Below are 19,853 nucleotides of genomic sequence, written 5' to 3'. Positions count from 1 at the left end.
TCAGTGGATAAAGCACCAGCCCTGGATTCAGGAGGACCTAAGTTCAAATCTGGCCTCAGACCCATGACACTTTCTAGCTGTGTGATCCTGGGTAAGTCACTTAACCCTCATTGCCCCACCAAAAAATAAAAATTAAATTAAATTTTAAAAAAACTGATAGGTATAATGAGGGGACTGGTCAATGAGGCCCCAGTCTTAGAGCATGTGTATTATGGTTTGGTTTGGTCTTGGTTTTTTGGTATCAACCCATTTGAAAACTTGGAAACCCTGTTCAAGAAATAGATAATGGAGGGGACATTTCAAAACTTGCTCAATTATCCTTTTCATTATTTTCTGTCAGTTTATAGCATGGTGATGGAAAATCCTTTACTTAACTCCTGAACCAGAACAAAGTATGCATTCAAAAGACTTGAATGAATGGAAAAAACTCCCTGATGGCTTTTGAGTTAGAAAGCAGAAAGGCTGTTAGTGTGGGAGAAATCAGCTTCCATCTAGGCACCATGTGACCATGAGTACATGGTACTGCCATGTCTCTTTTGTTTGTTCTTTCCTGATATTAGGCGAATGAATTATCAGAGATGAAATGGATGATACTAAAATCTTATGAGCTTTGAAAGGTTGGAAAAAAACATTGGGGACCCAGCATATGTAGCCACAGCAGCTAAGTTCAAAGAGGAGTCAGCCCTGAGAAGCAAACTTCTTGACTCAGCTAAGCAGTGAATTGACCCAGTAACCAAGACACTGTGTTCTATAAGCGGTGGAGCAATTCATCCATTGTCTCTGCCACAAGTGAACTTGGTGGTAAAGAATGTTGGTAGTCACCACTTTAAGTACACTCTCTCCAGGAACTGAGGCACTAGAGGGAAGTGAGCCCCCAATTTCAGAGGTTTTTATACTTTGGTTCTTGCCACATTTTCTTACTTTGTAAAAAAAGCCTAATTTATGTTATTTGGTTAATTAATACTGGGAAAAGAGAAGCTCATATAAATTATCTTAAAATGTTAATCACTGGTTAGATGACACTGAGAAGAAGATAACTGGCCTATTTATATTGAAGTTAGATTGCATTAGGAGAATTATTAACTGGCATTGATATCTGGAGGAATGCATAGCATATGAATGATAGCACTAAAGAAAGCCCCCATCCCTCAGGGTTACATCTAGAACTCTGATGGAAGCAGTAACCTTCTTGTCAGGTTCTAACCTTATAGTCAGTGTGGGGTTCGGAGAGGGAACTCAGAGTTTATATATCCTCCATTGGAGGGAAAACTCAAAGAGTTCATTCATCATTATAAGTCTGGGATGGACCCTGAAAATGGGGAATTAGGAGAATGGATGAACTTGTCTTTGGAAAATAGCAAAATTATTTTAACCACTCCAAACTTCTCTTTAAAAGAAAGGGTGCATTTTATTACCAATATTTTTCCAAAGTTGTTGAATGACTACAAATCATAAAATACTACAGACTCCAAAGAAGTAATATTGAAGAGCATTCGCAGAACAAAGGAGACATGAAATGGTGAGTGTGAGAAGGCTAAGGTGAAGTAAAAGATGCCAAAAAGGAAACCGGCAAACAAAATATAGTCTGGTCTTTTGGCAAGAATAAAAACTGCTGGCCAGTCTGTGTGCTCCACTGGTTTACTTAAGACAGGTATCAAGAGAAAGCAAGGAAAGTCCCCAGTACTAGCTGAATTACCCTATGATGAATTCATGATGGAGGACTCTCAGAAGTTGCACACATTAAGCAAGATAGCTTGCAATCTCTATCACTGGAAGGAATAGGCACATCAGTGACATGATAGATACATGTGAGTCCTTGTGTAATCTATAAATGATAGTTGTCTTTATGGAAGCCAAAATTCTAGAAAATTCCCTTTTCTTTTTCTTTACCTAATCCACCATTCAATAACCCATGTATATGAATAAATGGATGAAAAATAATTTTTAAACACTTAGTCTTTGTCAAGCACTGTTAAGTGATAAGAATACAAATACAGTGTCCCAAAAGCCTTAGTGCAATTTTAAACTATTAATACTTTAAAGCAAACTACGACACTTGGGACACCCTGTATTTTAAAAAAGTGAGACAGTCCCTCACACCTCACAGCCCCAATTCAAGGAGCCCACACTCTTATTGGAAGAGACCACACATAAAAAAAAAATTCTTCCATAGGGCAAATGAAAAGTCCTAAAGGTTTAGAGGTGAAATGCATGGTAAGGACTAGAGGTCCTTAGGATGCACCAACAGGTCAGATGACAGCCCAAGGGTCTAAAGAATATAGCAACAGGGCAGATGATAATAACAGGAGGACTTGAAGATACAGTGGTAGGATAAACAGTGAGGCCTGATAGTCTTCTATCTCACTGGCATGCTTATAGTTGGTGACTGATAGTTCATCTAAATGGTATGAACAGCTATGAACAGCTTGCTCATCCCATTTGGCTGCTTGAATCAGGTCTAGCCAGACAAGGGGTCAGGGGATTATTTTCAAGATTCTTAACACATTATTGTTGTTTGATGCCCCCCCCTACTTATTCAAAATGTCTGTTGGCTTAAACCAGTCTTTCTACTGACATTACTATCTGACTTCTTGCCAGATAATTTCTTTGCTATCATTTTGTTTCAGTTTCTAGTCGAAAAGTTCTATAAACACAATCATTTCTTTTTATTTCAAAAGCCAATTAATTTTGGATATTTATGATACCTACTGCAATGTCTAAGAAGATCTCAGGTCCAATCAGAGAGAAGGGATACATGGGCTAGTAGACAAAATACAAGTTTGAACAATAGAATACTTAATTCTATAGTTTTTGTCTCCTTTATTGACTGTCAAATGCCCTGTCAAAAAGGCAATGAATCTCTCTCTCCTTTATTTAAGAGGTAAAAAGATGAATAAAAATGAATTTCCCTCTCTCATCTAAATGTACCCTTTAGCCCCATACTTGTAATTTATTTTTTTTAATGGTACAAATTCTCTCTCTCTCTCTCTCTCTCTCTCTCTCTCTCTCTCTCTCTCTCTCTCTCTCTCTCTGAGTGTTTCTGTCTGGTTCTCTCTGACTCTGTCTCTGTCTGTCTCTGTCTCTGTTTCTCTGTCTCTCATCTGTGTGTGTCTCTGTCTGTTTCTCTGTCTCTCTGACTCTGTCTCTCTGTCTTTTTCTCTCTGTGTGTCTTTCTCTGTTTCTCTCTCTCTCTCTCTCTCTCTCTCTCTCTCTCTCTCTCTCTCTCTCTCTCTCTCTCTCTCTCTCTCTTTCTGCCCTCTGCCTTGTTCCAAAAGTGGAATTTCCCAAAGTGAAAACATCTCTTTGAGAAGACATAGAGAAATTAGTACAGAGTTGCTGAGGCAGCATTGGAGTAGAATTTGCTTGGAGAGCTCTGAGACTGCTGGAGCAAGGAATAACATTCTTTTCGGTCTCTTTGATCTGATGTCTTTTTATTTTATATTTCATAGTAGGGAAACAAAAACATGGTGAAAATGAATCATAATTATTATTACTAATTCATATTCTAATTTCATTCAGTGACTGTCTCCAAAGCCATGTCTAGTATGCTACACTGACACATGATTCATTTGAAAGTAGTTTTTTTTAGGTCTGTCTTTTGAGCCTGAATGAAGACTATAACTATCAGAAGAGACTACAATTTTTAAAAGAAGGTTATATTTAAAGCCGGATCCATCTGACTAGAAGCAGGGAAGGGGGAGGTGGAGAGTGAATTCTGCACCTAAGCTTCTGTACAAATAAATATCCAGTTTTTTTTTAAATCTACCAATAATTAGATATATTAAATAAAGCAACTTTGTAGGAGCATGGTCATCTAGGGCTAGCATGTTCTAAATCAACTACCATGGGTCTGATTGACCTTGGCAGTATTACAGGGTCATATTTTCAACATGGTTGAGCTGTTCTTGAACAATTTCTCCTAAGTACTGGGTACAGATCGTCTTTTCCTCAACACTAGGCATACATGTCTTATCTTTTAACCTATTCTTTCTTTGCTTTTAAAAAAACCCAGCCATTGTGTGATATGCAAAGGCAATGTTACTCCTCGATCCTATTTTAATTGTTTTGGCTTGCCTCCTTTTCATTATTTTTCATGTTTTAAGTGTTGGTCTGACTGTTGTTTAGCACTTCAGATGGGTTCAGGTGCTTTGTGAATACATGAAAATCTATGTGTTTTATGGTTTAAAATTTTTTGTTACAAACTTAACATAAAAAAGATGAAAGTGCCCAACTACAAATAACTGAAGACAATTATGTATTAAACTGTGAATATGTACAGCACTTTTAAAGTATATATTAAAATTTACACAGCAATACCAACTTGCCTAGCTTGTCTGTGTCTCCTTTGTGAACTTTGCTTCTGTGTATTTTAAAAATGTTTCATTGATGCTCTTATCTTTCTCTTCTTCTATTTTTGCATCTCCTTCAAGTCACTCCTTCTCTCTTTCCCCTTCCCCCCAAAAAAGACCTCTTTTGAAACAAAGTGTAGTCAAGCAAAACACATTTACACATTGTTCATATCTAAAAATATGTCTCATTATATACCTCTGGTCCTCTGACAAGAGGAAGCAAGATTCATTATTCTGCAGTGATGATTTGTAATTGCAAGCATCAGAGTTTTAAATCTTTCAAAATAATTTTATTTTATAATATTTTACAATATTGCAATCACTATAAAAATTCTTTTCCTGATTCTGCTCACTTGCCTCTGTGCCAGTTCACATAAGTCTTCCTAGGTTTGTCTGGAAGTACATCTATCTATTCATTTCACTATTTCTTGCTACACAGTATTATGCTATGGGGGAACTATGCAATGAAGGGGGAATAGACTAAAACTTCAAGTGGTTCTACAAAGCATTCACTCCACCAGTCCACTTCTGAATTCAGCATCCTTAGTGGATGGATGCTGTCCCTTATGTACAGAACACAGTATCTCAGGAGCTAGGTTGATTCACTATTGGTTTGTTTTTTTTTTTTGGGGGGGGGGTGCTGCAGGGCAATGAGAGTTAAGTGACTTGCTCAGGGTCACACAACTTCTAAGTGCCAAGTATCTGAGGCCAGATTTGAACTCAGGTCTTCTTGAATCCAGGGCTGGTGCTTTATTCACTGTGCCACCTAGCTGCCCCAATTCACTATTATATTCACTATCATTCCCTATAGGTTGCTCTTTGACTTTGCTCTGGTGCCTCAACCTATCTTGGCTATGGACCAAGGAGAAGTCTGCCATGGATTCTTCATCTCTAGTGGCTCCCCTGATATCAATCTTACAAGGTCATTCCATTTCTAATATTCCCTTACTTAAAAGTAAGCAAGAATAGACACAATAGGGGCAGAAGGAATATAGGCATCAGGAAGTTTCAAAGCCATGTGTAAAGAAAGTATACTGTGCTTCTTCCTCTTTCCTGGAATTGTCAGGGTGAGAAAGTGGCAATTTAGTGGCAATTTGTATGCACCCAATTCCAGTTTAACAGCCAAAAACGGCTATTCTACACAGTAAGCTAACAGGAAATAATCACTGCATACCTGTGCATTCTCTGAAGTGTAGAACCAGGTCTGTCCATTCCCTGTCACCAACTCCAGAAGGAGACTCACATAAGCGGGCAGCAGGCAGTGTATCCCACATGTGCTCTCTAAACTGAGCCTTCATTAGCCAGTCCCCTCCTCTCCATTATAATTACATTACAAAATTCTTTTCTATAACAAAAAGGTGCAGTTATAAATATTTTACATATAAATCTTGCCCTATGTTTAATCTCATTGGTATGCATGCCTAGTACATTTTTTTTCTTTTCTTTCTTTCTTTGCTAAATCAAAAGGTATGCAGAGTTTACTGACTTTATAAGTCAGTAGTCAACTAGCACTATGTGCCAGGTACTACACTAAGCCCTACAGATACAAAGAAAGTGAAAACAAAAAAGGAAAATAAAAACAATACCTCCTTTCAATAATCTCTCTGTGTGTATATCTCTCTCTCTCTGTCTCTCTGTTTCTGTCTCTCTTTTTCTTCTCCATATCTCTTGTTCAATGACTTTTTTCTGAGAATGTTACTTAATTTTTCTATTTAACATTTATTTCTATTTAACATTTTGAGTATTTTATATATTTAAAAATATTGTGTCTTGGTTTCTCATAAAGTCACTAGCTTCCATTTGTTCAATCCTAATTCTTAGGTAATTATTTTCATCAGAGAGCTTTTGTACCTCCTTTTCCATTTGACTTTTCAAGCTGTTGACTTTTTTCTCATGACTCTCCTGCATTACTCTCGTTTCTCTTTCCATTCTTTCCCCCCTCTCTCTAAATCTTCCTTCTATCTCTCCTACTTTCCCTTCAAAGTCCCTTTTGAGAGCTTCCAAGGCCTGAGACCAATTCATATTTTTCTTGGAAGCTTTGGATGTTGGAGCTTTGACTTTGTTATTATCTTCTTCTGAAGGTGTATTCTGGTCTACCCCTCCCCCAAAGAAGTTGTCTATTGTCCACTATTTTCTTTGCCAGCTCATGTCAAGCTATAAGTAGATGTCTGATTGAAATCAGATTCTCTATGGTCGGAAGTTTGGCATGCCTGTGCCCCTCCCCCACTGGGCTGCCACCACTCAATTCGGTCCACTGGTTCAGAACCAGGGCACTTCACCCCAACTCCAGCAGAGACTACCGCCGAAACCCCCTCACTGGTCCCCAAGCTGAGCCTCAGAAGAAGCCGCTGGTGCTGGAGACTCAGAGGCGTCTGTTGTCCAGACCGTGGGCTGAGCTTCTCTTTCAGCCCGATCAAAAGGTGATTTCAATTGCTATTTCTGGCTGGAAAATAGTCTCTCTCTGTTCTTATGTGAATTAGGCTGCTTTGGTTTTTTTTTTTTATGGCATTATTTGGGAGTGAGTGGACGGATTTGTCTGGAGCTAGGGGGAGTCACAGTCTCTCCTCCACCATCTTGGCTCTGTCTCTATTATTCATTTCATTTATATTAATTTTGTTCATGTAATTTCTATTAGATTCCTTTATTTGTTCTGAATTCTCCTCTCTTTTGAAATTTTTTGTTTTCCTTCCTTTTCTTAATTGAATAAATGAATATAAATTGGAGTTAGTATCAGGAAAGTTGCCAAAAATTAGAAGGAGTGGAAAAGGCTTCTTGAAGAATGTTGTACTTTAACTGGGACTGTAAGGATTCCAGAGTAGCAAGGAAGTAGAGAGGGAAAAGAGAGTTTCAGGCATGGGGGGCACCTAGTGGAAATGTTTGGAGTCAAGAAATGGAATATCATTTTTGAGGAACAAGCAAGGAAAGCAATATCACTAGATCATCAAACATGTGGAGAGGAGAACAGTAGAAGAAGAACAGAAAGGTAAGAAGGAATCAGGTTATAAAAGCCAAACATGAGGTAATAGAGAGTGGAGTTTACTGAATACCAGGGTGACATGATCAGACCTGTGATTTTTAGGAAGATATATTTGACATCTGTGTAGGATGGATTGGAGTAGCAGAGAGACTTATGGCATAGAGAACACTGAAAAGTCTATTGCAATAGTCTAGGCATGAGGTGATCAGTGCCTTTCCCAGACTGGTGTCAATGTTAGAGGAAAGAAGAGGTAATATATAAGATGTTATGAAGGTAGGAATGACAGGTAGTTACAAATGATTGCTTAAGGGAAAAATGAGAGAAAGTGAAGAATTAAGAGTGACATGTTAGTTATGAGCTTGGGTGACAGGGAGGATTGCGGTACACTCAACAGTAATTGAAAAGTTAGGAATAAGGAAGGATTTGGGGGTGGAGGAAGATAATGAGTTGGCTTGGGGCAAGTTGAATTTAAGTTAAGACATCCAGTTCATGACGTCTATTAGGCAGTTGAAGTTGCAAAACTGGAAATTGGCAGAGAGCTTGGAGTTGAATACATAATTGCAAATTGTTTTCCAGAATTTTAAGATTATCTCACATCTCCACCAAGAGTGTATTTATGTGCCTGTGCTCTCATATATCAAAGTACTTTCTAATTTTCCAAGCTGAGTGAGTCTTTTCTTCATGAGTTGAAGTGTTTGCTACTGTGACTAATTACTTTGGAATCTTGTGTATCAAATCCTAGTGTTTATTTTTCTATCATTTGGCTAGAATCATAAATTTTTGATGATTCTGCTTCATAGTAAAATTTTTGATCTGATACTGATAGTGTCCCTTCTTGCCCACTTTTTTTCATTATTTCCATTGATAAATAATGAATAATTTCCCAATAATATTTTGTCGACTACTATAAAATAATAATAGAGAGCAGCTAGGTGGTGCAATGGATAGAGTGCCAGATCTGGAGTTAGGAGAACCTGAGTTTAAATTCACCCTCAGACAATGACTAGTGGCATGTCCTGGATAAATCACTTAATCTTGTTTGTCTCAGTTTCCTCATTTGTAAAATGATCTGGAGAAAGAAATAGCAAACTACTTAAGCATCTTTGCCAAGAACTCTCTAAATGGAATCATGGAGAATTGGACAAGACTGAAAAATAACCAAGTAACTATAAAACAACACTTTAGTAGTTTTAGTGGTATAATGCTGAATTTGTATATTAATGTTGAAAAACTCATTGCCCTGCAAAAAAAAAAAAGAAAGAAAAGAAAAAGAAAAGGAATGTTGGTCAACACAAGTAATTTTTCACTGAAGCACTCTACCCTTATCATTTTGCCCTGTCTCTTTTCACCCAGCCTAGATCCCAATCCCTGGTTGATATACTTTTTCCCCTTTTAATCCTGCCTTCATGATCTACTCTTTGAAGATGGTTTGTTTTGCTTATGATTATTGCCTCCCAAATTGACCCTCCCCCTTAAACTCTTCCTTTTCCTCTCCTACACGTTTCTCTGTTTAGCGTATTTCTATATCATATTCATTGTATGGTCATTACTTCTGTTACAAGGTTCAGATAGGTCTACGGTTTATGAGATGTTCACTTCTTCCTCCATGTATCTCAATTAGGAAAAATATTAGATTCTCATTTCTTCTATAAAGTTGTGATTTTTATTTCCTTTTCTTTCCTCTGCTAAAACCAACAAGCTGGAACAAAACCCCAGGTCTTCTATCTGTCTTACTTTTGTCAGTCAATAAATATCTATTAAGCATCTATTATATACAAGGTACTATATCTGTAAAATGAGCTGGAAGATCATGGCAATCCCCTCCAGTATGTTTGCCAAGAAAACTCCAAATGGGAGTCATGAAGAGTCAGACACAACTGAAACAACTGAATAACAACCATGCTAAGAGCTGGGATACAAAGAAAGGCAAAAGACAATCCCTGCCCTTGAGAAGCTCACAGTCTAATGAGGGAGACAATAAGCAAACACACACACACACACACACAACAGGATAAATAGTAGTGGTTTTAAAAAATTTAAGTAATTATTTTATTGTTTTATATCTTATCCCAGAGAAAGTTGTTTTTATTATATTTTATAATCCATAAATGGTTTATTATATCCTATTTTTTGTGTGAGGCATTTGGGGTTAAGTGACTTGCCCAGGGTCACACAGCTAGTAATTGTTAAGTGTCTGAAGCCAGATTTGAACTCAGGTCCTCCTGAATGCTGGGCCAGTGCTCTATCCACTGCACTACCTAGCTACCCTGGTTTATTACATTTTAATATGAAACCTGAATCACTGTCCTGGCTTGAGGTGGGTTATACCCAGAATATTGGCCTTTTTCTGTTTGGAATATTATATTACAGGATTTTCTCTCTTTTATATTAGTTGCAGAATAACCCTGTGTGATCCCATGTGTGGTTCTTTGGTACTTGAATTTTTTTTCTTTCTAACTACTTGTGACTATTTATGATTTGTGAAATTCTGAATTTTGACTGTGACATTTCTGAGTGTTTTCAGGCTGGGTTTCTTCCAGGTGACCAAGAGATTCATTGCATCTTCACTTTGTCTTCTGGTTCTACAGATGTGAACAGTTTTCTCTCATGATTTCTTGAAATAAGACCTCTGGGTTTTTTGTTTAGTCATGATTTTAAGACTTGTCCGGAATGCTGCTCTTAGTTCAGGTTTGGTGTAAGAACAAAATGAGTATTCACAAGTCATTGAACATTTACAAATAGAGGTTTACTTTGCCCTAACCCAGAAAGGATGTGCAACAAGTATAAGTGGCACTTGGTTTCTCTGGACATGTCCCTTCCCAGCCCCCAATTCTTGGTGCCTTCATTTGGAAAGGTGTCTGGTTAGCAGGTCTTCAGGATATGGTGACTTATGTGGTCTTAGGCACTTACCAAGTCTAAGAGACCCAGAATCTATGTAGCTGGGACTTTTCATGCTCCTTTATCAACAAGAAGCTTCACCAGGGAAGCTGGGGCAAATCAGGTTCCAGGGTCAGCTTTGTTTCCTTTTATGTAAAGCTTCTCCATGTAGAGGGTGGGAAGATAGAAACTGCATGAAGGAAACACTACTTCTTTTACGAGAGAGCAGTAATTTTAAAATTACCTCTTTTCCAATTCAGTTGTTTTGTAAAATAGGTACTTTACATGTTCTACTAATGCTCAGGGTTGTTTTTTTTTAAATTTGTTCTAGTATTTCTTGTTGTTTCATTAAATGATCAAGTTTGGTGCATCAAGCACCAGCCCTGGATTCAAGAGGACCTGAGTTCAAATCCGGCTTCAGACATTTGACACTTACTAGCTGTGTGTCCCTGGGCAAGTCACTTAACCTTCACTGCCCTGCAAAAAAAATTATATCATGTTCAGTTTATTTTGTTCAGCTTTTCAGGGAGTCTTTTATTTAGGTTATTTTCTTCTCTAAAGTATTTATTATCCTTCCAATTATTTTCTTGATTTCTCTAATCAATTTTTGTCTTTTTTTTTTCATTTCTTCCATCCACTATTAGAGTCCTTGTGAACAAGCTATTCTTTTCTATGAGGCTCTGCTTATACTTGTGGAGTTACTCACTATTGGGTTTGTCTCCTAGGCTTCTTTTAACCAAGTGTATTTCTTCATTGTCTTCAGAATTTTCTTCTGTTTAGCCATATCTCTAGTCTGAATTCTAGAATTAAAATTGTTTTACACAGCCAGGTTCTTCCTTGCCTATACTCTTGGATGGAGTGGTCAGATTCCACTTGATTCTATCCACTCTGCAGTGGATGCAACTCAGTGCAACTATGATACTATGTATCAATTTCCTTTCTCTTGTGAAATTCCCACTGGAGATTTGGCTCTATCCCTTCCTCTGGAGTTGATAGGCCCCAGTCAGATATTGGAGATCATTATGGTCTTTAGGACTTCCTACAAAGTCTCACTCCTGTTGTTGAACTGACCTTTTCTGCTGCTGTGGGTCAGAGCATTACAAACTATACACTGGCCAGTCCTTTTTTCTTGCTTAGTGACCTCTCAGGGACTAACTGTCTTCTATAGCCACTTCAACACACCAGGGCCCAGATCCCATTGACTTAAGGCCCCATTACAGGATCTTATATAGGCTTCAGGACCCACTGGCATCTCCCCAAAGCACCCTCAGACTTCCAGACATCCCCCTTCCACCACTTCCTAGATAGGAGACCTTCGTAGTACTTTTCTTTTTTATTAATAATTGCTTCATGTGGTTCTTTTTAGATCTTTGCTAGGATGGTAGGAGAGAGGTGGTTTAATCTAGGACTTTTCATGTTATCATCTTAAGTAGGTAAGGCTAAATGCAATGGCACAGAAGAGTTCCAGGGAACTCGTGATGGAAGAGGATCTCCAAATCCAGGGAAAAAAAAAAAAGAACTGCGGAGTATAGATGCTAAATGAACCATACTATTTCTTTTGTTTTTGATGCTGTTGGTTTTTTTTCTATTTTGAGGTTTTCCATCATTGCTCTGATTTTTTTCTCTTATAACATGACTAATGCAGAAATAGGATTAATGTTATTATGTGTATATATATATATATATATATATATATAACCTATATCAGATTGCCTGCTGTATAGTTGATTGGGGAGGGAGGGGAGGGAGGGAGGGAGGGAGAAAAATCTGAAATTGTAAAGCTTGTATAGACAAAGGTTGAGAACTATCTTTACATGTAATGGAAAAAAAATACTTTATTAATTAAAAAAAAGTAGGTAAGGCTGTAAATTATTGACTTTAAGTTTCTCTTTAAATTTTAAATTTTTCCACATCCAAAATGATACAGTAAGAGGAAAACACTAGGATAGGAGCCCTGGGTTATAGTGCTATTTCTGTCATTCAAGTAGCTGTGTGATCTTAATCAAGTTTTATATTCTCTCTAGGTCTAAATTTCCTCATCTATAAAATGAGAAAATTGGACTATGTGAACTAAAGTCCATTCAAATTCTAACATTACATATTTTCCTTTATTTTTTATATTTATTTAGAAAAGGAAAGGAAAAAATAGAAAAAAATTGGAATTACTATATATAAAAATCTTTTTAAATTTCCTTCCTTCTTTGAAGCATCCATTTTTAAAAAATTAATTAATCAATTATTTATTTATTTATTTTTGCGGGGCAGTGAGGATTTAAATGACTTGCCCAGGGTCACACAGCTAGTAAGTGTCAAGTGTCTGAGGCTGAATTTGAACTAAGGTCTTCCTGAATCCAGGGCCAGTGCTTTATCCACTATGCCACTGAGCTGCCCCCAGAAGCATCAATTTTTAAATGTGTAGATGATATATACATTAAATATACAATGAGAATTTTGCATAGAAATTATCTAAATGAATCAGGATTGAAAGTTATTTTGGTTTTTTGGCAACATTTCTTTAAATAATGTCAATATACATTTTAAATTATTTCTGTGTTTGTTTTTAAATTTGTCCTTTTCTCAAGATGTGGTATAGAATATAGTTATTCAGTTTAATATTTGCAGAAATATTTTTATTCTAACCATTTAAATTGGTATTTATTTGTATCTCTAAAATTTAAAACTTTTAACAGATACTACCTTGTTAATTTCCTTCCATTTGCTTAGTCCCAGTGTATCAAAAATTAAAAACCTTTTAGATAAATTTAATATATGCTAGAACAGTGTCTTGACCTTTATATTAGGATTATCAACCTTCCAAAGTATGAAGCCAAGATCCTGGGTAATTTTCTTCAGGTGTTCAGGAGAAGAATCTGCTCAGAATGGGAAAGAAGCATAGCAAGGTTCTGAACCCACTAACTAAAACTGTTTCCCTCAAACATTCCATCATCTATTACTAATTTATTAAGTTTAACAAGATCCTCTTTCAAAATGCAAATATCTCTCTTCCCCTTAGGGTTAAACTTATTAGTCCTCCTCAGCTTATTGTGAATGGCATGAGTCAAATAACTTCTAACACCTAGGTGGCATTAATGTCTCAAAATGAGAAGAACTTTGTGGCAGGGGACAGAAGATTGCTGTGGGAAATGGAGGGATATTTTGAAAGTGTAAGAGATTTCAGGAGAGAATAGACTTGGCCAAGATGAACAAAGTAAGAGGATTAGACAACTGGAATGTAATATGAGAACACTGGAAAACTTTGGGCTTAAAAAAGGAGTGTTGAGGGGGTGGGGTGGGAAGGAGTACAGAAAGGAAATAGGAAGGGGTCAAAGACAAACAGCCTACTTTGTAATTTTTCATTGGATCCTATTCCATGTCCTGCTAAATGCCACTAAAAGTCAACTATGATGTTACTTTTGGCACACCTGCCATAGGTTGCTCATAGTTATTTAACAGACTAAATTACTTTTTCTGAATAGACAAAGGAACAATGGTCTATAGATGTAGGTATTTGCTCCGTGTGATTGTGTGCTGTGATTTCATTGGTGTGATGAATTCCAAATGGAGAAACTTTCTCCACTAATAAAGACCAACCCCTTCACTGTACAGTAGAATTCTCTGCTGTGCTAGACAGTGGATCCCAAGTCTTCTGCAAACTATGTAGGAAATAGGTCTTGTAATTTGATTGAAAAGAACCCATATTTGACTTACATAAAAGTAAGATTCTAGTCTTCTAAGGAAATTAGAGGAGTGCCATCAAGAGAAGGTAGGTACGGGGCAGGGAGCAGCTAGGTGGCACAGTGGATAAAGCACCGACCCTGTATTCAGGAGGACCTGAGTTCAAATCTGGCCTCAAACACTTGAGCTGGGCAAGTCACTTAACCCTCGTTGCCCCACAAAAACCACAAAAACAAAACAAAGAGAAGGTAAGCCCTATGACTATGGCATTCCAGACTCAGCAATCATTTCTGGGGTTTTGACATTAACTGGGACCAACTCCAATTTTCTCAAAGTACTGGCAGAATATGCTACATAGCAAGGTGAAGCCAAGTAGCAATATCTTCAGAATCTGTGCTTTCTTTACATAAATTTACCCAAAAATGGACAGTTTTGTAATAGAGGGGTTTTTTTTGCCTTGTTTTGGTTTTTTTACAGGGCAATAAGGGTTAAGTGACTTGCCCAGGGTCACACAGCAAATAAGTGTCAAGTGTCTGAGGTCAGATTTGAACTCAGATCCTCCTGAATTCAGGGCCAGTGCTTTAGCCACTGTACCACCTAGCTGCCCCCTATAATAGAGTATTAAGGAAGAATTGAATCATCCAGATCTAGACAAATTCAATTTTTGAGATCCTTTAGTGGTTACCTATAGAGAAACTGAGGGTTGGAAAAAACTCAAGATATGTATGTTCCATGCCATGTTCTCATTTGCATAAGCAAGTTGTAGGACTTACCCAAGGAGTTTTTTCCTTTATATTCTAGCACTTAGCACAGTGCCTGGTACATAGTAGGCAATCAAAAAAACCTTTTTGATTAATTGACTAACTGATACTTACAGTGCACTCAGTGACTCCTGACCTTTTTGTTTTAATTATTATTATTTTTTTTTGGTGGGGGAATGAGGGTTAATTGACTTGCCCAGGGTCACAAAGCTAGTAAGTGTCAAGTGTCTGAGGCCAAATTTGAACGCAGGTCCTCCTGAATCCAGGACTAGTGCTTTATCCATTGTGCCACCTAGCTGTTCCCCACTCCTGACCTTTTCAAAAGTAATCTCAGAAAAGCACTTTCAAGTAAATATCATTTTGTAGTCCTATAGTCTATGTGCCTCACCCAAAGTGGTAGTCCAGATAAAGGATAGGAGGATTAGGAGGAGGGTATATTTTTCATACTATTAATACACATGAATTTAAGATGCCCTTGTACTGTCTTGTTTGCTGGACAATTTATTGGTTCTTAGTATTGGATCTGTACTGTCAGGTCTCCATGACCTTATGCAGGCCAAAAAGGGATTTCTGGACACTCTGCCACTTGAAAACAATGGCTCATGGAGGGGAAAAGTTATTGACATGATTTTGTGCAGGTGGTAAAGAATCTGAATAATCTTTAATTTGTAAAGATATCAGAAGAACATTAAGAAAGATTTCTGAAGGTATTAGATTGACTAGAAGTTACTGATCTCGGCCATCAGAAGAGAAATGTCAGTTTTGCAGCCTTTGTCAAGTATATAAATCACAGAATATTAGAGAAGCAGAGTGCTCATCATATGGCTATATCAAAGAACTCTTGAGAGCTAAAATATTGCTATAGTTTGGTGTCTACTATTAGAAAATGATGAAGAAATAGACCAACCCCTCGATAATCTCTCCCACAGATACATGGGTGCAAAACCTCTCAACATCCCACCCATGGGAATGGTTGGGAATGACTAAAAGTGGGATTAGAAATTCAAGTAGGCTTTTAAAGGCTTTGTTAATTGCTTTACACAAACACCAGGTTGGATTGTGTTTATCTAAGCAATCCCTTTGCATTACACAGTGATGACAGGCTAAAAAGTCACAATTTAGGTCATGCTTGACTCTTCACTCTCATACCACATCTCTAGCCAATTATCAAATCTTTTCGATTCTCTTTCAACAATATCTCTCACATTTGCCTTCTCCTCACTCATGTGGCTACTACTCTAGATTAGATTTTACTTACCTCACCTGGACTTTTTTTGGTATTTTATTTGCATATACTTTTGTATATATTGTCTTCTTTGATAAAACAATTTCTTCGAGGGAAGGAAGTGTTTTATTTTTGTCTATTCATCACCACAATTAACACATTATCAGGCCTGTAGAGAGCACTTAATAAATGCTTGTTGATTGATTGCATTGTAGTGGTGTGGAGGATCTAGTTAATGAATGCCTAATAAAAATGCTTTCATCATCATAGGAAAGTGAGTTAGGCCTATACATAAGTATTTGTAAATGACAATGTAAATTTTCTTCACCAGTATGAACCCTTTAAAGAGAGAAATTCCTAGGCACAGAAAATACTACTAAGTATTTTTTAATATGAATTATAAGAATTCTTTAAATTCTCATTATGGCTCTGAATTAATAGTTTGTTAACCTTCATTCAATAATTTTAATGGAAAAAACACCTTTCATTGTTAATTCATAGATGGTGGGTAGAGTAATTATATGTTCTCCTTAATAATCTTGTCATATTTCTATAGACAGGCTTGGGATATGACATTCAGTAAAGTAGAATAACTGGATATATGGCTTTCAAAAAATGAAAAAGAAAAATTACAATTAATACACTAAAGCATCATTTCTAATACAAATCCAAATGTTGATAGAATCTTCTTTTTTCCCTTATATATTTAAGTATTTCATAAAAATTTATTGAGTGCCTACTAAGTACACAAAGTACAATGTACTGTATTTGGTGCTTGAGAAGATACAAAGGTAAATAATACCTGCTCCTGCCCTTAAGCAGAGGGAATTAGACATGAGTATTAATAACTCTAAGGTGAATTAGAATATGAAAAGTATTAATAGATCATAGGCGGTGTTAAGGGCTAAAATTCTAGCTAGTCTGTCTAAAATATCCAATGGGTGGTCACCAATAAATTATAAGCTTTAGCAAGAGTTAGACTTTTAAGCATTTATTAAGGAGAATAAGAATTTGGTAAAGAGAGTGAGAAAGGCCTAGATTCATCTATCTATTTAAGGGAGAGTGCATTTCTAGCTCCCCTCTCCACCAGCATCCTCAGGAAAAAGAGTGAGACTGAGCCACCAGTCTCTTCCTTCCTCCTCCCACTAGCCCGCGTCACTTCCTGAGGCCAAAGAAAAGACTCCTGGTCTTGCCCTCAAAGACCTTAGCTTCATGGGTGGAACTCTTCTACAGTAAGTCTCCAGCAGGTGGCGTCATTCCAATCGTTACAGAGGGGAGAACAAATAGTTAGCAATTATATAGAATTTTAAGTTTTGCGGTATGTAGCATACATTATCTGATTTATTCCTCACAGTAACCCTTTGAGTTAGGAGCTATTATAACCCCATTTTACAAATGAAGAAACTGAGACTTAGAAAGTGACTTGTCCAAGGTCATGCAGCTAAAAAGTGTCTGAGGCAGGATTTGAATTCTGGTCATTCTGACTCCAAGTCCAAAACTATGCCACTTAAATGACTAATTCTAGGAAGATTGTAGAAGGAAGACTTCATGGAAGAGGTGGCATGAGAGTTTGGCCTTGGACATTGGGTAGAATGCACACTGTGATGGGTGATGATGACATTTCAGACAGAATCCTAAAAAAAACACAGAGATGAATATGTTCAATCGTTGGAATGTAGTCCAGTTTGCCTGGAGTATAGAGGGTAAGAATGGGAGTAGTATGAAATGACAACTGGAAAGTTAGAAAATGTGTCTTCATAAGACAAGTTCTAAGCTGTTCTCTGAAAATGTTTCCTTTTAACCCTATGCACTTTTCAGCTGCATGTAATTCAAAGAGGCATCAAAGATAAAGTGTTTTAATTGCTTTCTGAAATAAGACTTTCAATCAGGGATGTGCTGGTAAATATTTAACAATCAGATCTCTATGAAGATTGTACTTTAAAATTTCATCTTCATTATTGACATTTTCTCTATCACTTTCTTAAGTCTAGAAATCAACAAAACTATAAAGTCGGTTTATAATACTTGACAATTTGAGGGTTGAAAATACTCATATTGAAAAATGAATAATTGTCTTTTGGGAGCTGATTCAAGCTGGCTCTAGCACACCGTTGCTTGTGACTTATAATCAAGACTTTTTTTGGTGGTGCTATACAGGAGGTAGCTTGGTGGCTCAGTGGATAGACAGAATGCTGGGGTGCAACTAGGTGGCACAGTGGATAAAGCACTAGTCCTGGATTGAGGAGGACCTGAGTTCAAATCTGGCCTCAGATACTTGACACTTACTAGCAGTGTGACCCTGGGCAAGTCACTTAACCCTCATTGCCCCACAAAAAGAAAAAAAGATAGAGTGCTGAGCCTGGAGTCAGGATGACCTGAGTTCAAATCCAGTCTCAAACACTTAGGAACTGTATCCACAAATCAGATAACCTTCGTTTGCCTTGGTCCACTGGAAAAGGAGATGGCAAAATTCTTTAGTATCTTTGCCAAGAAAATGCCATGGATAATATGGTCCCCAGGGTCACAAAGAAACACAACTAAATCACAACAATAAGAGCTATAATACAATGTCTAAATATATTCCCTTTATGTGAATGAATACTATTTGTTACAAGGGTTTCTTTTTTTTCAAGTTTTGGGGAGAGGGAGACAAAATAAATACTTGTAAATGTGTCATTTGAAATATTTGGGGGAAGCCTGTCCCTGTTCTAAGTTATTGGGGAACTTAGCTGAGATTTCTAATATATTGCTACTTTTAAATTAGAGGCTATTGCACCAGTTTTGTCATTATGCATTTATTAATCATATTAAATGTTAGTAAAGAGAGAGAGAGCACATGGCTCTGGATTAGCGTGCAGAAGCCCTACATTACCTAGATAGGGGGGAGAGCAAGGTGGGATGTGTGGATGCCTCCTCCAAGGTCCCAGGCCAAGAGAGAGTGTCAGAGAGTGTAAACCCCTTGAGGACCAAATGAAAGGCAGCCCTTACACACTGTTCAAAGCTCATTGGCTAGCATTATTAAAATCTGTTGGTTTACAGGACCTGAGGGTGGTCTTTATCAAAATGAGCTGTACATGCTGAGGTCAGTGTCCTGCTGAACTCAGGGTCATGTGAAAGACAGACTCTCAGAGGGCAGAGGTTTTCAGATAGGTGTGGTTTCTATTGTCTACTGAGAATCTGATTTCCATTTCTAAGGACTCTGGGCTGGCTCTGAGAAACCAGACAGAGTTTTGGGGGGGGGTGTCTCTGGGTCCCCCAGAAACCCCAATTATTAATAATTATTTTCTCATTAATTGAAAACAAATATAACAATTGTTATGTAATTTAAAAAATAAACCTCTGATCCTCTTACTTAGCATGTAATCATTTATCTGAAGCTATGTGCTTGCTAAGAAAATTATTTTCCTGTAGTGTTGTAGTTTTCAACTAGATAATATTGTTAAAGTATGAACATGTGTTTAGAGAATTCAAGTATTTTTGCAACTTACCAAGTAATTTTGTATCAATATTTCTGTTCCTCAATATACATTTAAAATTAACTCATGAAAATGCTTCCTGGTGATAGTTTGCAAATGTGTAGTTTTCCCCTTTTGTACAGTAATGTCTTAGTACACATTACTCCTATGCAGAATTTAAATTTTTATAGAACTTTAATACACTTTCACCTTATAAGGTATCTATGAAATCAAAGGAGGCATTATAATTCTGAAATGAATTAGTGGTGCTTTAGTTTCAATTCAGGTACCCTAAGACTATATATTATTATAATCTAACATAACTTTTCTACATGTGAAACTGAAGAGTTTATGGATGAATTATGGCTAAATATGTCAAATATATTTGATATGGTCATATATGTATATATGTATATGTGTGTATATGTATTAATATACTGTGTCTCCCATTTAATGAAGTAATGAAAATTATTTTCAAATTCTCCCTATGTGCACCTTAACAGGTTGAAATTTAGAAGAATAGAGTTCACAGTA

At 37.0% G+C, this 19,853-nt stretch overlaps 1 protein-coding gene across 1 annotated transcript in view; it reads right to left on the bottom strand.

The window, feature by feature from the left end:
* Nucleotides 1–5,623, bottom strand: part of LOC122747428 (cytochrome P450 7B1-like) — a 123,457-nt gene extending 117,834 nt beyond the window's left edge. The window contains 1 exon segment of the mRNA XM_043993452.1: nucleotides 5,524–5,623. Within this exon segment, the coding sequence (XP_043849387.1) occupies nucleotides 5,524–5,623 (100 nt within the window).
* Nucleotides 5,624–19,853: the final 14,230 nt, after the last annotated feature.

Source organism: Dromiciops gliroides, chromosome 3, assembly GCF_019393635.1.
Source record: "Dromiciops gliroides isolate mDroGli1 chromosome 3, mDroGli1.pri, whole genome shotgun sequence".
Taxonomy (NCBI): domain Eukaryota; kingdom Metazoa; phylum Chordata; class Mammalia; order Microbiotheria; family Microbiotheriidae; genus Dromiciops; species Dromiciops gliroides.
The sequence above is the reverse complement of the archived record's forward strand: the minus strand, read 5'-3'. Positions and strand labels throughout refer to the sequence as shown.